A 21,407-nucleotide genomic window follows, 5' to 3' on the forward strand; every position below is an offset into this window, starting at 1 on the left:
CTTTATACTAAATTTAGTTTCATCACTGTATCACATGTCTGTATGATGAAGAATGTCAGAATGTCATTTGGCCTTTCTCATTCTGCTTTATTCTCTGTACTTGTGTTCTTGCAGACTTGTGAGACATCATCAGTCACAGCCTAAGTACTGTTCCATGTCCGCATCTAGCCAAATAAAGATCAAATATCCAGAGGTGTTCTTGCTCCATCCGTTTTATCAAGGACACTTTGGAACCTGAATTGTGTGGACTTGGGGCAGCTAAGTCTTCCAGGATGCACTGCACATTGACCACCAGCAATGGCGGAGCTTTTGAGCTAGGCTCACATTTGTAGCAATTTTTGACCTAAGACTCAAAACTATCTTTTGATAATTTTTCAGGAATGAATGTAACAATTTAGAGTTTGAATATGTGGTTAGTTTATCCAAATAAAGCCTGTTTGGAAATTTGCTTTTGAGATGTGGGGACCCCCCTCTGCCAGGTGAGACCGGCGGTCATCTCAGCAGTTTACCGCCTGGCTACTGAGATGACCTGCGACTCAATGTGCACTGTCATCTCGAGAGAACAATCTTATTTCAGCAAGACTTTTGGAAATGTACTGCTGGCTGTATTATCTGTAGCAATTTGATATATGATCATAATTCCTTTTGGAAGATGAAATGTGGTCTCAGAATAGAAATATAATATTTATTGCTGCTAGTTTGACTAAGAAGATGAAGCTGAATACATTATAAATATATGCTTTGTTGGACAGTTTAACAACAGCGCTGCCTCTGTGGACCACATTTCAATAAAAATAATAAATAAATATATATTAATGAGAATGAACAGAGGCAGTGCTGTCCATATCAAATTTCATTTGATTGTTAATAAAAAATACAGATCAGACATATATCCTTTACTACACTCAATGTCAATTCCATTTTTTCCCCAAAAAAGTTTGTTTGTGGACCTTTAAATTAAGATTATGTTGTCACAGTACAGTCAGGGACAGTTGTGTTGAAGTTTAATCACCAGTACGGAGCTGAGCTGCTGATATTGGCAAGAACACTGCTGTTCCAATTGCAAATAGTCCTCCCATCCACAGGAGTCTGGACTCCTGAGATGAACTCGGCAAGTTCGAACTCCCAAATACGGGAGTCCAAACTTGGTCAGTGAGCGCAGTCCTAGAACACTCACGCAGCAGGCTCTCATGCGGAGCCTGATTTACAGGTACACAGAAAGGGCCAGTAAAGAAGCAGACAGGGCCAGTAAAAACTTAATTTTTGACGGTCAACTGGGCCATATTATTATATATTAAACTGCCAATCAGATTTATTTACTTATTAATTGAAGGTGCTGGAATGCCGTCCGGATCATTCTGGCCCAGCTGCAACACACAGACTTTGAACTGCAACCAACATTAGCTTTCTAGTTTATGTCTCCTTTTTATCTACATGCATGGACACATCCACATGTAGCCTACTGTTAACATTATTTTGCACACTAGATAGCTAATTAGCTAGTCAGCTGTAGCACGTTTAGTAGCTAGAAGTCCTTAGCACATGTCAACATCAGTCAGTTTAGGTATAGTTATATATAGTTATATAGGTATATGGCGTGTTTTTTTTTCTTTGATACCGCTGCCTACAAATTGTGCCCATGTTGACCCAGCTGTCAGTCAAACACATACAGGTACAATGAGAGGCTTGAGGGCTAAAGGAGCATTCCTGACAAATCTTCAAATATATTTTACCCATTTCTTCAATAACATAAAGTATAAATGTATTAGTTTGACATTCATCTTGGTAATGTTCTTTGACTGCAAAAAGGGACGTCATTTGTGATTTCAGCTGGACTTAAAAGCTGGCACGTTTAATGTGGCTGAACCTGCCATCTCTGTGCAGCTATTTAGAGCCATTGCTAGGTGGCATCTTGCCTCCTTTCTCCACGCTCTATGTTTTAAAGAACTATCTCATAGGAAACTATATGTTTGGTTCCATTTTTGTAGCTCTACCCAATGACATCAGTAACAAAAAGGGGTGTAGAAGGTACACTTTTAACCATTCAAAAGGCATGACTCTGGAGGACAAAGTCGGTTGGTCAGTTGCTTGGTCAGTTATTTGACCACTTTGGTCCTGATTGAAATATCTCAACAACTATTGGATGGATTGCTATGAAATTTTGAACGGACAGTCGTAGGAGGATGAATTCTACTGACTTTAGGTGGGTTTCCATCCAAATGTAGTGCAGATTGTAACCGAATTTCAAGAAATTTGGCAAAAGAAAATGTGAATTAATGCATGCTTCAATCCACTGCTGTTATGCGAATTTTAGGAGTTGGTACATCAAGATAAACAGCTAGTGGCACTCACTCTCCACTCAGGTGCCATTAAAACCATTGCAGAAGAGAAAGGTGCACAAGATTACACAATTAAAAGAGCATCAGTCAAACACTGAAAAACAATTTAGAAAACATTAAGGGAATAGTGCATTTATGTTTATTTCCTGTATTAATTTAAGGAACATAGCAGTTTCAAATCTGATGTTTTTCATCTGCTGCTTTTTTCAGTCTTTTCAGTGTAGCAGAAGTTTTACTGGATGTTTAAGTAACATTCTTCATGTACATCATGATTTATTTGCTATGTCTGTTTCCATTGTGCTTTTGTCAATACACCAACTTTTCTATATCAAGTATAAAAGCATTTTGCAATATTTCAAAGTTTTTCATTTTCAGCATTTCCACTCAGGTTTTTTTATTTGCAAATTGAAAATGCGTTTTTAAAACAGGTGGATGGAAAACCACCTCCCCTAACTTTTACTTTGGTGCCACCAGCAGGTTAGTGAAATGTCTACTAACTACTAACTACTGTTGGATGAATTGCCATGAAATTTGGAACAGATATTCATTGTATGCTGACAAATTTAATGTTACTCTGAATTTAAAGTAGTGCCACCAACAGCTAAAAGTTTTCACTTATCCAGTGAAATGTACTGTATCTCAAAATCTACTGAGTGGATTGGCAGACATTTTTGTATAGACACAGTTCCAAGACATTGTCTCTTAACGACTTAGTTGATACCTTGAGTTTACCTTGACAGCAGCTGGCAGGGTGCCAGACTGCCAAGTCTTCACCAAAGGGAGACAAAGTAAACAAACTTGCACTGCAGCTCCAAGTCATGGGCAGACGTTGAGTTGTTAGCAGTGATTTTGAGGAGTAAGGTCCACAACAGTATTCAACCAGACTTTAGTGACATTTCCAGGTAAGTTTTCATGTTGTTTAATGTGCTGCAGCTGAGCAACTAATTAGGTATCTACCCTGCAAACTCAAGTTACCAGTGCACTGTTTGTTTAGTTACTCGTTCATCAAGCTAAGGTGCAGAATAAGGTGTTAGTTCATGTTAGTAAGTTAGATAAGGAGACTTAAGCAAGAAAGCTACAGTGGGTTGTTATTCAGGGTCTGTGGCTCTTGTTTAGCAGGCTGCTGTCTGGCTCAGTGTGTGAAAGTCTGCCTATGATAGAATTGCTGACATTACTGCTTTATGGAAGACTTGATTGGCTGCATCAAAATAGCATCTCCGACTACATAGATGGATACCAGAACAGTATGCTGCCATCATGAAAACAAAAAATCTAAAATATGAATTTTTCTATTTTCTAACTGTTTCGGATTTTTTCTCTTTTTTCTATTTTCTCTGCAGAAAGATAACTGATTGTTGATCGATGGTGATGCTTCCTCTTGACAGCAAATGTTCAAGCTTAAATCATAGTACTGTGTGGGGCTAGTAGTTCAGTTCACTATGATTGGCATTAGTGCGGTTTGCTGGCCACTTAGCCTTATCCCACAACAAATAACATTATGTGTTAACAGAACCTGCAGTTCCGTAAAAAGCTAAGAAACAAAATTGTAGCTAATGAGACAACATCAAGGTCGACTCATTTTGTTTACTTCTAACCACCATAGACAGCAACAATGTACAGAAAAAGATTTCAGCTTTGTTCTTGAACCATTGCAAGTGTGGGAATTGACTCTTAATTTCATCATTACATTCAGATTTTGCATGGAGTTACATTTGAGACAGTGATAAAAGCTTGGTGTTTCATTTAATTGGTTGCAAAGAGCCCTTCACTTCCACCGTTAAAGATCTGAGCTGGAGGATACACAGAGCATCAGGATGAATTACACAAAGTTAAACAGGGTCATCATGTCTCCTCCACCACTGGAAGCACCAAAGAGCTTTTTTTGCGTCATCATGTTTGCGGTTAAAAGGATTTGTTGAAACGCTCTCACCCCGCTTTTGGCCTTGTTTACAGTGATTTATGCTAATGAAGACACTCTCCTTCAGTTTACTTGTTTGCCAGGGATTCAAAACCAAAACTGGCAGTATGTGACAGCTAACATGCTATATTTTTCATCTAGTACGAAATTGTGCAGGGTTTGCCTCTATTTATAATGCAACAGAAGCAAACAAGAACTGTACTTTGAGTTAGACTCCACCAAGAATATTCTGAAAATCTGATTTTAAATCTGCATGTCAGACTCAGTGACAGTGGAAAGCCCAGGCAGTTAAACCCTGTCAGGGTACTGCAGCACTGATGTCTGCACCCACTGAGGCCTTGTAAACTAAATGTTATGAACCCAAATGCTGCATGGTCCATGACAGTTAATGTTAGAGTGAAGCATCTCATTTGCATATTAGAAAAATGTGGGGAATATACTGTAGTATTTACAGTGAATTATTGGTTGAAGGAATGCAAATTCTTTGAATTGAAGTATTCCACCGGAAAGTAAGAAAGGTTAGGGTGGATATATTAATTAATGTTCCTTTAACAAATCTGCTTTGGTTGCCTAAAGCTAACCTTTACCAAACTGCCCTTTTTTTTTCGTGTGTGTGTATGTGTGTGTGTGTGCGCGTGTGTGTGTCTGTGTGTGTGTGTACAGTGGTTTCAGAAATTCATAAAATATTCAGACACTTTCACTTTTTGCACATTGTCTTGTTTTGTAGATTTAATTTTAAATGGATGTAAAACTGCCATTTTTGCCCATCAGTCTACACTCAATCAATAATGACAAAGTGAAAACATGTTTTTGGAATATTTTTGCAAATTTATTAAAAATCTAAAACTAAAACATCTGATTTACAAAAGTATTCAGACCGTTTGCTGTGGCAATCCAAATTGTGGTCAGGTGAATCCTGTTTGCTTTAATTATCATTGAGCTATGTCAACAACTTGATTCCACTTGTCGCAAACTGAATTGATTGGATATAATGGCTTGTAGAGAAACTCTACCATAAAGACTTGATTGATGGAGTGCTGCATATCATGCAGATACAGGTCAGGGGATTCAACCAATGTTCACATCAAACATCAGAATGGCAAAAAAAATGTAATCTCACTGATTTTGACCATGGCATGATTCCTGGTGCCAGATGGGCTGGTTTGAGTATTTCTGAAACTGGTGATCTCCTGAGATTTTCATGCGTAAGTGTCTCTAGAGTTGACTCAGAATGGTGCCAAAAAAACAAAACAAAGCTTTGTTGATTAGAGAGGTCAGAAGAGAACGGACAGACTGGTCTGAGCTGACAGAGAGGCTACGGTAACTCAGATAACCAATCTTTTCTAGTGGTGAGCAGAAAAGCATCTCAGAATGCACAACATGTCCAACCTTGAGGTGAATGGGCTACAACAGCAGAAGACCATGTTGGGTTCCACTCCTCTCAGCCAAGAACAGAAAATATGAGGCTGCAGTGGGCACAGGCTCACCAGAACTGAATATTTATTGGGAAGATGGTGCTGTACTATGCCGACATAGTGTTGCTCACGCTGTGTGTTTGTTTGTTTTCTTTGTGGTTGAGCATGGAAAGTGCGCTTGTTCGATCAAAAATGATCAATTGGAATAATTAATGATACCTGGGATGATTCTGGACTTTAAACCGCAGCTGCTATATACTTAGAATAACCTTGTTGTTGGTGAGAGTGGCGTCTGATTCTATGTAAACCAAAGGTGGTGTACCAACAGACTTTTATCACAGTCATGCTCTCCTGAACTTGAGACACCTGCTATCAGATGCAGACCATTCTCTGTCCCCAGGGAATTTGCAGCTTTCATCCTGATCGCTGTATACATCCCTCCTCAAGCTGGGACTAGGACTACCTCTCAGCAGATATGAACCCATATTATGGAGATTGAAAACTCCCATCCAGTCTTGGTAGTTTTGGTATTGGGTGATCACAACCACGTCAGCTTAAGGAGAGCATTGCCAAAGTATAGAGAGCTAGAAAACAAGCTAAACTCTAAGGGCAGCAGATGGTTATGGCAGGGCTTTCAATTAATAACTAATTATAAAACAAATCATGTCACCCTGGATACTGAACCTAACCTGCCTGATGAGCTGAATAACTATTGCAGGTTTCATTCTGAAGCAAACCCACAGCCTTCTTCTGTTAGTGTGTCTGAGCCTGCTACTCCACTGTTTTTAATCAGGGAGCAAAAATTAAGGAACCTGCTGTGCAGGCAAAATATTAGGAAGGCTGCAGGCCCTGATCTGGTATCATCTGCTACCCTGAAATATAGTGCATATGAACTTGTTCCCATTTTAACTGAGAGTTTTAACTTGAGCCTTGCACAGCAAAGTGTCCCAGCATGTTTTAAGTCAGCTGTGATTGTGCCTGTGCCTAAGTTCTGCTTTTAACCCTCTTCTGCCATCCAGGATGTATGACAAAACGTTTTCATATGGGAGTTGAACAGTTCCCCTATCCATGGGTCCTATTTAATGGAGAGGATGCAGGTGGTCAAATTTTACAACAAAATCTCCCTTTAACCATTATGGACTCATTGTTCACACATAACTGCATTTCCCCCTCCCAGACTGTTAGGATGCGTAAATTTGCTGATGACACCGCAGTAGTAGGTTTGATCTCTAACAACAATGAAACAGCTTACAGCAGCGAGGTTATACCTCTGGTGGACTGGTGTAACGGAAACAACCTGGAATTAAATGTTTCCAAAACCAAGGAATTAGTAGTGGACTTTTGGGGGACCACCTATCCTTGGTCATAAACAACACTGAAATTCAAATAGGGGGAAAAAAAATCCCTACTATTCCCACGAAATCACACCAGAGACTTTTCATTTTAAAACAACTGAAAAAATATAGTATATCCAGGAATGGTATGGTGCACTTTTATAGAGCAGCAATGGAGGGCATCCTTACCTACACAATAACTTTGTGCTTTGGCAACATGTCAGCTGCGGACTTCAGACAGAGGTGTTTAGTGCATCTGGAATTGGAATTGGATGCGATCCCACCTCCCAGCCTTATGTGGAAATCCATAAAGCTAGATTACAAAAGAAGGGCCTTAAACTTCTAATGGACCTCTCTCACCTGGCTACTAACCTTTTTAATTTCCTTCTTAAAAAAGACTAAGAAGCATGAAGACCAGAACATCCACTTTCAAGAATAGCACATATCCTGAAGCTGTCCGCCTCCTTAACACTCTAAACATAGCACTGCAGGCCACTCAGCAGGTTTAAATAATTGTGCAATAAGGCAGATGGTTTTTTTTTTTTTTTTTTAAATGCACTTCAAGCATTTTATGTAGTGGGTTGGTTGATGTTGCTGCTAATTCCCCTACAGGTGCTTGTGTTTCATCTATGATGTTCCCATGTGTTAAGTTTTATTTTATTTTATTCACTTTTTAAATTTTTATATGATTATTTAAGGGTTGGATTTTGCCTGTGTTTTATACTTGGTTATTATATTATGTGTTTTTGGACTGAGTAGTTCCACTATTGTTGTCTTTTTCTGCCTTTGTTTAAGTGAGCTAACTAAGAAAAATTTCAATCAATCATGTCGATACGGCAACAAAGTATTGAATCTTGAACCTTGAGGAACTAAGGCTGTTTTGAGAGCAAAGGGAGGCATAACCCAGTATAAGTATGGAGTATGGTCTTCCTAATAAAGTCTTAATAAAGTGCTCAGTGAGTGTCTAATCTGTCTGAATTGAGTACACACACACACACACACACACACACACATATATATATATATAAATATATATCTATCAGACAGATTGTATTTATGGCAGACTCCCTTCACCTCATCCCTTGTACACCAGATGGACATTGTAGTGTCATCCCTGTATCAATGTCAGTGACCTCTCTGTCAACATATCAAAGCTGCAAAAATAAATAAATAAATAAATAAATATGTTTCTCTGGGCATGTGAGTGCCCATAAGCAAAACCACATGATGTATAGTTGAGCTTTGACATTAGTGTTAAAGGCTGAATGAAACAGCCATTCAAGTGTTGAATTGTTGCTGGAGGCCAGGGGAGACATTCAGACTTGGGCTTTTAATCTTTTGGCGCTAATAAGGGTATTTTGTATAGAGTAACTTGTCTCTAGCTGTCCCCAAGTCATTTTTACCCAAATCCTATAAATCCAATAATGTAGGCAAGGTATTTAGGGAATGTGTGGGAAGAGTTTGGAAATGAAATAGTAAATCTTGGCCAATCTGTATTCCCTGCTGTATTTAAAGATACCCTCCTGACATGTTTCAAGATATACAGTATATATCAGCATCCCTCTCCTTTAAGCAACGAACCCATGTGTTTTGTGGTAATATCCTGTAGACAGTTGGTTTTCTGCTTTCACCCCAGCTCCCCATTCTGCTCTCTTAGAGGGATACTTATAACTCTCAGCACATTATGTCTCATTTCAACCCTGTATACTAAAAATAACATTCATAGTAGATATCTGATCTAAAATGGACCTATTAAAAATGTATCTAATCTTGAAATGCGTAAATTAAAAAAGAGACTGTACCAAAAATGGCCCGGGGACAGTCAGACCCTATTCAAAATAGACCGTAGTATAAATATATCCCATCCAAAATATGGTTGACCAGAAGAGACCTAATCACAAAGAGACCATTAACACTGGCAGCAGTATGATGCCCCACCAATTAAGGAGCAGCCACAATCCAAAACAGTAACATTACATGTCCTAACAATCAAGATCACAACATGGTACTAGAGTATTATTGACACACCAGATTGAGAGACTTGGGTTCTGCGTCTGATCTTGCTTATTAGGACCCAAAAGGACCTCTTAGTTATAATGCAACTAATTTGTAATAGGATTTCAGTTGCAACAAGCAAAAACTGTAGGAAAAACAAACAAAAATCACTAATATTTTACAGTTAAGAGTTCGAAGGAAATAATCAGTATGAGTGAGCCTTCAGAAGATGTTAGCAGCACATGATATGCATGAATGTTTTAATGATATGGTGATTAAAACAAGACTAAGAATCTACAGCTAGTGGCTCACTGAGGCTGTACTTAGGCACAGTGGTGTTTTGAGCTAAATGCTAATGTCAGCTAACATGCTAACATGCTCTCAATGACAATGCAAACTTGCTGATGTTGATCAGCTATAATGTTCATCATTGTCACCATCAGAGTTTTAGCATTTGAGCATGCCAACATTTGCTAATTAGCCCTAAACACAATGTACAGCAAGGCGGATGAGAACATCATTAGTTTTGCAGGTATCTGGTAATAAACTAATGTAATTGAAAATGTGAGTTAAATAAATAAAATGTCTCTTAAACATGCCCGGTGTAACTACCTTCCTTACCTGCAGACACTTTACAATTCAAATTTGAAATTCCACCACCAAAGGAAGATGCATGTTTAGCTGTAGCAGCTGTTAACAGCTGTAACAGGGTTCATGAATTCCCTTCCCAGGAATAAAAATACTAAACTTTATTTTAATTCAACCTCATCTACAGTTGCAGCCCACCAGCGAAAAACACCACACTCTGTTGTTAATGAGCAAAATCGGTGTGAAAAGACCTGGGAGTTCAGATTAAGAGCTCAGCGGTTATGGGATTATTAGAACATTTGCTGCCATAGTATTAAATAAAAGTTTCCTTTAGAGCCACTGGGCAGGTCATTTGTTTTGATGTGTTCATTTCCTTCACATATTTTAATCACCAACATCATTTGAAAAAGAGTTTGCCTCTAAACTAAACACAGCATGAACTCATTCGCACATAGTTACACACAAAAACCACAGGCATTTTGCCTTCATCTCAGCAGCACAGTCTCAAAAACATATGCTTTGATTTTCCATTCACTCTTTTTTAATTTCCTTCTAATTTCTCCATTCTCTTCCATCTTCTCCCCAGCTCTCCTTCTCACAAAATACCATACCAGCCTTCATTCACCATGGCCAGACATTACTGGAAGCTGGAAATGAATTAATTCTTGAGTTTAGGCTCAAAAATATTCCATATTATCAGTGCTCATTGTCTTCTTCTTGATATTTCTCTCATACATACGTTCAAGCTTGTCTGCAGTGGGGATATTAACATCATAAGCCAAAGTGAATCCTGATTTACCGTGCCATATGTCTTTCCTACATAACTAAACAGCAAACAGCACATCCCACAGTCTACAGCTTCTTAAGCTTGGAGGCCAGGTAGAAGACCAGCTTAGCTGTGGCACGCAGAAAATATGATATGATATAAGTCTTGTTGCGTGATTGACTAAAATAAAGTATTACTTTTCGAAATTAAATTGACTTGAATCCTTTTTTCATAGTCTATTCTGTCCATCATAAGCCATAAAATGAATTAAATAAAATGTACTAAACTAAGACTAAAAACTATTTGTACATTGTAAATTCTAGTAAATGGTACATACAATTTTAAAGTAAGTATATATATATATATATATATATATATATATATATATATATATATATATGTATTTATATATGAGTTCCCTACACGGCTTCAGCTTCAATCTCTAAAATCATACACACACAGAAATACACATGTACAGACACATAGCCATTCTACTGTACGATCATGTCCAAAATGACCCTTCCCTCTTTTTGTACTTTTTTCATATAATAATGGACATCTCTGTCCATTATTCCTAATATCCCAGCTCCCTCTATCTGACTCTGCTGCGTGCCCCTAAACCACAATTACATTTTGGAATTCAGTGAGAAATACACCGATCAGCCACAACATTAAAACAAGTTACCAGTTAAAATGTTGTGGCTGCTTGGTGTAAATACCCAAATCCTTTTGTCTGTGATTTTTTGAGGAAAAAAAAAGGAAGGAATTAAATGCTGCATGTCTTATTTTGTTCTGTAAAAGTCTTTAATCAAGGCAAAATCTGACCGATGAAGGAGCTCATAGGTGTGAAACAAACTCAATATAGTGTGTTGCCACATATCCACTTTTGAACAAGTGTCAAGATCACTGTTTAGCAAAATCAAACCAAGAGTGTAAACACCAATGACATGCACAGCGATACCACATTTATATGTAAACAGTTTCAGACCATTGAATCATTGTATTCATTTATTTATATGATTACTTTCACCTTACCAATTTCTGCTTTAGTCATATCAAATCTCTAAGTTTTCTTTCCTGTAAATGATTTGGTAAACTAAATAGCACTTCCACCTGCGCTAATTCTTATAGGCTCTGTTACCTCAGGGCATGCAAGTATCAACATTCTGTGATGATAGCTATCATAATGTAGCTGGAAAAAAAAGACTAATTTGTTGAATTACTTGTTATCATAAAAAGTGATGGCTTTCTACCAAACGCTGTCCTTTAGTCTCTGTTTCGGAAACGGTGTTCATTTTCAACTCACCTGTAGCCATGCTGAGTGTCCACACACACTCCACCATTGAAGCAGGGGTTTCTGGGATATCCTGCGCAGGGCTGATGGGACTGCTCTCTACCTGTGCAAGAGCACACAGCTGTGGCATCCACTGTCACAGATACAAGACTCATAGTCCCACAGTCCACCACTGTGGGTGTGTCTCGCACATTCAAAACGCTAGTGCAGCCACCGGTCCCGGCACACTCTGAGCTGGGACACTCGTCTACCCGCACTTGGAACACGCTGATCTGCAGGAATGACTGGAGCTGGATGAAGAAAGACAGAGAAAGAAGGTGAAACACATGATGGCACTATAATAGTACCTCTTTTTTTTTTAAGTGACCTTCACCCCAGAGACACGTTATATTTCCCCTGCTTTAAAGTTAAAAAGTATGTGATGTGCAGCTTTTACAGTGTGGAGCTGCAGTGAAGACTTAGCCACTGAAAACTAACTTATGGGTTGGTTTAAGTTGGTTTTGACATTTTTTGTTTGTCTTTTGTTTGGATATAAACTGAGATTTCATTAACCATAGCTTTCATTACATGCACAAAAATAGAAGAAAAAAAGTGCACTCCCTACCCTGTTGCCCTAACCCCAACCCTTATTTGAACCCAATTCTAACATTAATCTTAAAACCAGGAGTAAGGACCGGCCAAAATTTCCTCACTTTCCAAAAATGTCCTCACTCCCATGGTATAAAATTCAAACTGGTCCTCACAAAGGTAGCTTTACAAGGACACACACGGACACACACGGACAAACACACACACACACACACACACAAATATTAAGGAATATTTATTGCATTCCATATTGCATATCCCCTTTTATAGTGCTGCATGTCACTGTAGTAAATAAGTAAAAAATATAAATCTAGGCCACCAATTGATTGCTAAGAGACTAAGCCTAAAATGTGGTCAAGGAAGGAGGGATAGAAGCCAACATTTGGAACATTTGACTGATCTTAAGCTTATTTGCCGTGTCACGATGGCTGGAAACCAAACTAACTCGAGAAAAATTAACTGACTCCAATCCAGCTTTAACTTGAAAGTGTTTTTTCGTTTTCTTCCATACATTGCCATTTCTTTTCAGTCTGCTGTGTAAACATTAGTAGGTAATTAGTAGCTGAAATACTTAAGGTGTTAATTGTTTGCTGAAGCAAATTAATAGTTTATCTAGAGTTACCACCTTCTCAATATGAGTACATTTGCAAAAGGAACTAATCAAAACCCAGTCCACCCAGTTAACACTAGCTCTCATTGCCCCATAATATTATCTCTTTACTGTAAACGCATGCAGAAGTTATAATGTCTGGCTAATGTAGTTAACACAGACCAATAAACACATGCGCATACAGACCAACACGCAGACAAAAAACATAACCCAGATGTGGAAAATGCAGATTCACTTCAGGAATGTAATAGAGCACAGTAGGCTGTTTTGGTCTAAGAAATCAAGCTGTTTTTCTGCACTAGTTCCTGAAAAAGTGGGCTAAATGGTGATGAGGCAAAAAAGGCAACTACAAAGCACTGGAAGGGAAAATTAAATGGAAATTAAATATGTACTGTATGTGGTGCGTGTGTGTGTGTGTGTGTGTGTGTGTGTGTGTGTGTGTGTGTGTGTGTGTGTGTGTGTGTGTGTGTGTGTGTGTGTGTTTGTGTGTGTGATTGTTGGCATGCTTGCGTTTGGATGTGCTGTCCTTGGCTGGTAAGAGTAACGCTGGTCATGTAAATTTCCACTGAGTTTACATACACATGCATGTACTCAAGTAGAATAGGCACACACAGGGGCATTCATGCGTGCATAGGCACGCATACACACACACGCAAATACAGATAGAGACCCATTCAGTGTGAACTCTGTTGAACCAAAAGAGGGTCACTTCATGCTCAATGTTCTGGACTGATTGGACCTCATTCAGTGTGACTGGATTGTGCTCACTAACCATGCAGTTCACATCTACTCCACTTATTCCCCCAAATGGCTTGTGCTGCAGTGGCCGTATCTTTGATACAGGTTATGTTTTATGGATCATTGTTATTGCTGACTGATGTCTCATATCATTTGAGATTTAAAGGCTGTACATTTGCCAATATCAGCAGTGGTGGTTTCTCCATACAAAAACCACCTGCTTTCATTTTACCCACCTGTGACGTTACTGCTTCCCATTGATAGTCAAATCAGACACAAATGCTTGTATTTATTGGTTTCCCTTGACTTTAATGTTGATGAAAAAATGTACAGCCTTGTGTAAATCAATTTAAACATGGACTGATGTTGAAAGGGAGTTTAATATTGCAACAGGACCTACTGTTTGTCATGTATCTATATATCTATAAACCCTCTTCCCAATTCTCCTTGTGCGTGTCTTTAGGCATTACATGACAGTTTTTTTTTGCACGACTGATCAACCAAACACGCTGTGGAGTTAATGTCAGTGGCTCCCCTTAGAACAGACTGGCTTGCAGGACAGTGTACCAAGTGTGAAATGTGATTACAGTCATGGTTGGTGTTACAGGAATGTCAATGAAGTCTCCTTATATATAGAATGGCTGTCCTGCAAACCAGGCCAATCTAAAACTACACATGGTGTAGATATAATGTCTCTCCAGTCCACTTACATTAAGAACAAAAATGGGAACAAAACAAATCAAATAGGCTTCAGAAAGCTAAGACAGTAACATGCTCTACAAAGATAATTAACGCATGAGATAAGGTGACTCGCACTTGAATAAAGGATTCCTGTGCAAGGCTATTTCATTTTGGCAAGAAAAACAAAAATATGATTTCTGTATGTATGCAACAACAATATTTGGCCTTTTAAAAGCCATTAATGTATATATTTTGTTTTCCTCAAATAATTCTTTGAAAAGACCAAAACCAGTATAAAATTTATCCTACTAACACGTTGGCGAGTCTATTGTTGGCCACACATAAGAAACATCCAACTGTATTTGATGAAATATTCCTCCATTAAAATCAATATAGCCTGTGTAGTATTCAGCAAAAAAGTCACTGCTTCTTTTATCCTTTCCAGGGGATCTGTTAACACAATAAAAAGAGAAAATAATTCTAGCCTTACCCTTTAGAGAGCTCACATTAGGATGTTTTATGGATTCATAGTGTGCTTTCATAGTTTTTTTTTCAAAATATTCTACTTAAAAGGGAGTGTGTCACTTTGATTAAAAAAAGAGGGCATCTGGTGTGTACTGTGTACCATTTACCCATTATGAGGTAAGGGAGTACATTACGAAAGTGGAAGCCAGCAGATTTGGTATAGTTGGGGATAGCGGTAATGTAGCAGATAACAAAGTCATAAACATGTTATATATTTACCACAGCTGGGTAGCGAACCTCAACATCAGACTGAAATGTGTCCATAGCACTGAGTATTGAGAAGTGTCAAAGTAAGGTGTCAAAAAATTACTGATTCGTTTCCATATAGAAACTCAGGTGTCATATTGGCACTGATACCATATATATATATATGGTATCAGTGCCAATAATGTTAATGGAAACATTGATGGAACTTCATGAAGTGTGATATAAATAGAGGTGCAATACTACAAAAAAGTGATCGTGATGGACCGAAGTACAATATTTTGAAAGGCACCTTAATTTCATAGTCAAAAAGTTGTGGGCGGAGTATTCCTTCAAAATAAGAGGCTCATTTCACTGCCATATAATATAATATATAATGTGAATGCATTATTAAACTGACCATAGATGTAGATAAAACATATGAGGTTGTGTCAGTAGGGGTTCTCCTTAATGTAGGTCAAGTTCCTTGCTCTCTTCCTCCCATTTCAAGATAATGCATCCATCTAATCACTGAAATTAAAAGCCAAGGAGACACACTCATGCCGTGTAGAGATGTCTGCAAAACAATTGAGGAGCTAGGGCGACGAAGGGGAGAATGGGAACCATGATAAGGGGGAGCAAGCAGAAGCAGGGAGTACAGACGGGAGGGAGACGTCTGGGGATGAGGACGGCTGCGGTGAGGTCAGCGTCATGCTGGCTGTCATGTGGTTATAAAGCAGTTGGTGGCAAGCAGTTAAATTCACCCGAAAATAACCATATATCCAGGTAAATCACTATATTGGTCCCATCCTGTTCAGTGACACCCAAAAGAGGGCTTTACTTTTACTTTACTAGTGATCATTTCTTGTTAGTTTGTAATGCCAATAAAGCGTTACATTTTTGAAAGAGGAAGATTACATTTGTTTATCTCTCTTTCTTCTTCATGGATAATGGCCAACTTTTTAAACTTGTTTAAAAGGCTATAAGGCGAGGCTATGCTCTGAATTGTGTCATTCTTGAGCAGGTATAAAAGAAATGTATACCTCCTTGCTCAATAGTTTAATACTTAATCACGCACTGGAGTCTCTTAACCCCCAAAGCCTAAATGGCTGAAAAGAAATCAGCATGCCCCATGTTTTGTATCTAGTCTACCAAGTGTTGAGGAAATGTACAGAGAGGCATACATTGAATCTTTCTAAGGAAGAACAGTGTGAATCACAAGCAACAAAGGACCAGAGGGATGTGTTGTTCCCTGGACTATTGTCCCAGTGAACTGAGCAGAATCCACAATCCTCTGCAGTGCCCCCCGGGCCACATTACTATAATGACAAGATGACTTGGTATCCGAGTGCCATACCAGTGCTTTTTAAAAAGTTGAAAACCAATGGAGTATCATTAAAAGTCAAGTGGTGCGCTCTGGATTGAAAACACTGAGGGATAAGTTCCATTATCGAGGTAGAGCAGGGAGAAATAGAGAGACACAGGGAATAAAGATTTTTTTTTTTTTAAATCTCTTACTTCTGAGGCATTACTGGAGAATTGAGAACATTAATAATAAGCGCTGCTTCATCTTCTGCAACCCTCCCCCCCTCGTTCCACCCCCCTCCTTCCTCTTTGCTTCCCGTCCACCAGCTCCCCCATCCTCTCTGGCTCTCGTTCATCCTTTCCTTCACATCTCATTGTGATCAATGTCTTCTCCAGAGAGCCTGGCTGAATTCAGATGAAATGCTGGGCACTCTCCTCACAAATCACACCTGAAAGTCTCAGCTACCTCTACGATTACACATCTTCCTCTTCTTCTCTGCTTTCTGTCTGTTGCCACGTTTTGCTCATCTTAAAAACGTATTCATATACTTGAATGCTTTTTTCCGTAATCTTTTGCCTTTCTTCCATGACAGCAGCCAAATGAAACAAAGAGAGGGCACCAGGGAAAGAGGCAAAGGGCTGATTGCAGTGATTGACCTGAATTTAACACCATGACCATGACTGGACTTGTACTGTTTCTCCCCTAACAGACACTCACATGCAAATACAGATTGGCTCATCATTCCCTTTCAGGACATCGGGTCAGCTCTCTCTCTTTCTCTCCCTGCTGGTGAAATGCATACAATTTGACTTTCTATGGTTCACGCTCACACACACTCGCACACACCCACCCACACACCCACCCACACACACACATACACACACACGCGCGCGCCCACAGGTCCCCTACTTCCATTCAGACTTTTGAAACGTGAAATGAGGTTTGACTGAAGCCAGCGGCCAGTGTGCATCAGTGTGGTGAAGTGAAATGTTTGTATTTTACCCACTCTATTCTATATAGTGATGATGTGCTTTTTTATGTTTTGAGTTTCGCTTAGCCTGCTCTCTCTACGAGTGAAAGGTGAAAGGTAATTTATGAAGAAAAATTATGACTAAATATAGGAAGACCTATGAAATTTTACATACCCATCTCATTTGATAGAGCGCAATTCTGGTGCGATTTTTTTTTTTCTTCCCATGACAGCAACAGCCAGTAATACAGGCATAATCCACACTGTGCATTTCTGGTAGAGTCAAATTGGGTTGGATTTAAAAGGATGTTCCACACTCATGGACTACGAATAAAGTAGAAATAACTTTTTTTTTTCTAACCTTGCAGGACAATAGACTAAAATCAGACCTAATTTCCCTGTTTGTTAAATAGAAGAAATGGTTTGTGTGCCTATGCTAGGTGGAAGATGATGTGTGGAGGGCAGTATACAGCTTTGATACCGAAAAGAAGTCCAAAATGTTTATCATAGGCGGCCCTTTCAGACAAAGTATACAACCCGTGGCTTTGACAATATGAGATGGTCTATTGGGAAAAGGGGGGGAAAGAAATTTGGCACTGGAATCATCCATCAACTAAGGAAGGAATTTCCTTCAGAAACTCTTAGTAACACAATGTTAGACAAGGTAGCAGTCTTTTAGCTAAATACAGTGGAATACAATTACATTCAAACGGATTTCACTCTTATTTCTCTTTTCATAAACCACCTTTATAGAAGTGTTTGAGAAGAAAAAAAGAAACAAAAAATGTATTTTTGGATTTTAATTAGCGTGGTTGTTGTCCATCACCACATTCATAGAGAGCTAGTTTGGCTGATTCAAGTAATCACCGTAGGTCTTCATCATCTACCCAATACATTGGTTTTGAATGTCACTGTTTATTATAATGATTAAATATTCAATCTCCAGTAGTTAGTTCTCATTCTTTCAAGTTGGATTTTTTTTTAAAAGTGACAGTCCTGCAAGCCTATGTGTTTAGTGATACTATCCTTGACATCACTTAATTGCACAAAACTACACGCAGGTCATCTTTGGTATCAACTCGATGATGGATGAGGAGTTACAGTATTAACTGGTGCTGCCTCGGTTCCAGCTACCTCTTCATGCGCGCTTGGTTGGTACAACAAAAAGATGCCCAGTGTTACAGAATGAGAGTTTAATTGAAAATGTCTATTCAAATAGTGACCTTACATGCAATGTGACTTATGTTCGCAGCTCTTGATCTATTTGTATCTAGAGATACACTGGAATACACCGATCAGCCACAACACTGAAACTGGTAACTGCCTTTAATGTTGTGGCTGAGCGGTGTATTGTGTCTATTTCTGAACTGGACCATAAAAAGACAGAGTGACAAAAGGTACAGCAAGGTCATACAGAAGTAAGTACTGTAGGAGTTAGCTATATGTACTGTCTAATTTTGAACACTATGGGAAGTATTGTTTTTATTTGTGTACAATGATTACAGATGAGCACCCGGTGTACTAATTAGAGCAGGTAAGATCAGTCTAACCTAAGTTAATAGGTGGTGGGGAGCACATGGTTCGTATTTTAAGCCATATACTTAAAGTCAAGCCATGTAATGTAAGTCTATTTTATTCATCATCTTTGCAATAAATGGAAACATCACCCAAAAGGAAAATTTAGCTTGGAAATCTGATTTTATTGCTTTTTGGCTCCAATGGATATGTGTTGGGACCATTCCACACCACCTGTTGAGTAGGGTTGGGACAGTCACAACATTTACAGTGACACATTTTCTGTTGTTTGACTCTTTCCTACAGCATACTGGTGTTGAAATAAAACGCTGACTCAGAGGTTACAGTGGTGACTCTCAGTTTTAATCTGGGAGTTTCTATATCGTATCAGAGGAACCATGTTGAAACTGTAGCACTGTATGTACAGTGCAAAGCCCAATAATTTCAAGGAACAGAAAATAATTGGAAAAATTAACATAAAGTTACATGAAATCATCATACTTAATGTTTGTTTCAAATCCTTGGCAGTAAATGACTGAAATTTAATGAAGTGTCTGAAGTTTACGACCCACAGACATCAGCATAAATTTGTCTTCACTTCTTGCTTGATTCAGAGGCTTTTTGCCTTCAATCTCGTCTTCGGGAAATGAAAGACACGATCATTTGGACTGAGGTCATGGTAGTCAAGAACATTCTGCTCTTTGGTTCCAAAAGCATCTTGGTTTCCTTATCTGTATGTTTAAGAACATTGTGTTGCTACATTGTCTTAAAATCAGAGGACTATGTATAAAAAAGCTACGAGTTCTGCACTGTCCAATATTGATGCGATCAACCTCAAATGCCCTTAAAGCTGAAAGTCACTACCTGAACCTCTTAGTCAGTGTTTCATTTAAAATACAGTGTGCTGGAGAAAAGCCAAAAAATTAAAAAACATGTAAGTGTCTTAATTCTTTCTGACTGCACTATAAGTGTGATTACACCCTTAGGTGATTTCACATATGCTGTGCATAGAGTGGTTGAATTAAACTCTACACTGTTTACGCCAGATCTGGTTCTTTTGGACAGGTGAGAATGGCTCTAACCAAAATCTGGTGGAGAATAAACGGCTGCACCCTGGCTAAGAGAGCTGTTCTCACGATGCTTCCATTCCCAGAGGGAGAAACATTCAGACTCATTGCTGGCACTTGAAAAAAAAAGAAAAAAGAAAAAAAGTGTAGTGGGCATTTTGCACCTGCTTTTGATCTGCTTAAGGTTTCAAGTGGTCCACTAACTTTGTTTACCTCATTCTTCACATGCATACTTCTGCCAGCATCCAAGTATGCCAATGTAGACCTCATGTTTTCTTTTCTGCTTTGAAATGACTACGAGAGTGCTAATAGCATCATGGCATTCTCAGTCAGGTATTTAGCACATAGCTATGTCGCTTTAGTGGATAAATGTAATTGACTGGCAACTGGAGGCATGACTGGCAACATGCCTCCATGCAAATTTCCCTTTATAAATCATACTGATTTTATTTATCTCACACTGAGTTTTATGTGTTGTGCTGTTTTATGTAGTGTAATTGCTTTTCTGTGGCTGTGGTTTTTTGTCAACCTGCCCTTGGACAATAAATGCTATTAAGCTACCAACTAACTCTGGTATAATTACTTTTAATTGTGCACTGTCCCTGCAAAAATAAAATAAAACAAAATAAAACAAAATAAAATAAAATAAATCCCAATCAACTTATAAATACGTGCACTATGAATTGTGCTCCGTCCAAAACAGAATTAACCATAAATGGTCAATGCAAAACCATCATGATATTGATATACATATTGCTCCCTGTGGAGAATGGAGACAGTGTTACGAACAAAACAAAGTTTAAGAGGCTGATGGCTGCAGCAGCTGTTAATGCAACAAAAAGGGCAATTTCCTGCATCCGGCAGATATAGGCTATAGACACTTAAAACAGTTGATGAACTCACACACTCAGTATCTAAAAGAACATGAAAAACACTGTATTTAACTCTAAAATCCAGCATATAGGTATTTATGATGCAGATGGTGTCGGGTGAGGTGGCTGTAGAAGGCAGAATGTGTCTGGCAGCCCTGTGGCGTCTCTGTGTGCTCTGTGTGCCTGGTGCCCCTGGGAGCACAGTCGTGTGTTCACCGTGGCAATTTTGTACAAAAATTACCTGAGAAATAATTAAAATCGTAGTTGGCGAAATATTCACAGTATAAGAGGGTTTTCTTCAGAAATGTAGCTAGGCTTTCTTCTCCAGTTCTATAAAAAAAAATTGATGTAATTTGATGATTATTTCCTCAGCCTATGTGGCTGAGATGAAAAGAAATCAGGATATTCTGGGTTAATATTGGGGACCGCACAAGGGACCGAGTGTGAGCATCATACACCACGACCCTCTCTTCTGAGCTCTAGGAGATTGAGAATGTGGAGATAAGCCAGTGACAGGTGTTCATTAGTTTAATAACAGTTTAATAATAAATCACGTATGTAAATGGTTAAGATTTGAGTTGGTCTGTATCTTTTAAAACAAAGAGGTGCTTATGGAATAATAGTGTCTTACAAGGACAAACACAATATGACACAGCTTGCCTTAATGTTTATCACATTGAGGATATCCTGCATGATTTATTTA

At 38.7% G+C, this 21,407-nt stretch overlaps 1 protein-coding gene across 1 annotated transcript in view; it reads right to left on the minus strand.

Annotated features, from left to right (window-relative positions):
• The window catches only part of si:ch211-186j3.6 (neural-cadherin), a 299,335-nt gene that overhangs the window by 96,519 nt on the left and 181,409 nt on the right, over nt 1-21,407 (minus strand). The window contains exon 26 of the mRNA XM_040139108.1: nt 11,662-11,939. Coding sequence (XP_039995042.1) covers nt 11,662-11,939 — 278 coding nt within the window. The remainder of the gene's footprint in view (nt 1-11,661; nt 11,940-21,407) is intronic.

This window comes from Xiphias gladius, chromosome 1, assembly GCF_016859285.1.
Source record: "Xiphias gladius isolate SHS-SW01 ecotype Sanya breed wild chromosome 1, ASM1685928v1, whole genome shotgun sequence".
In the NCBI taxonomy this organism is placed as follows: Eukaryota; Metazoa; Chordata; class Actinopteri; order Istiophoriformes; family Xiphiidae; genus Xiphias; species Xiphias gladius.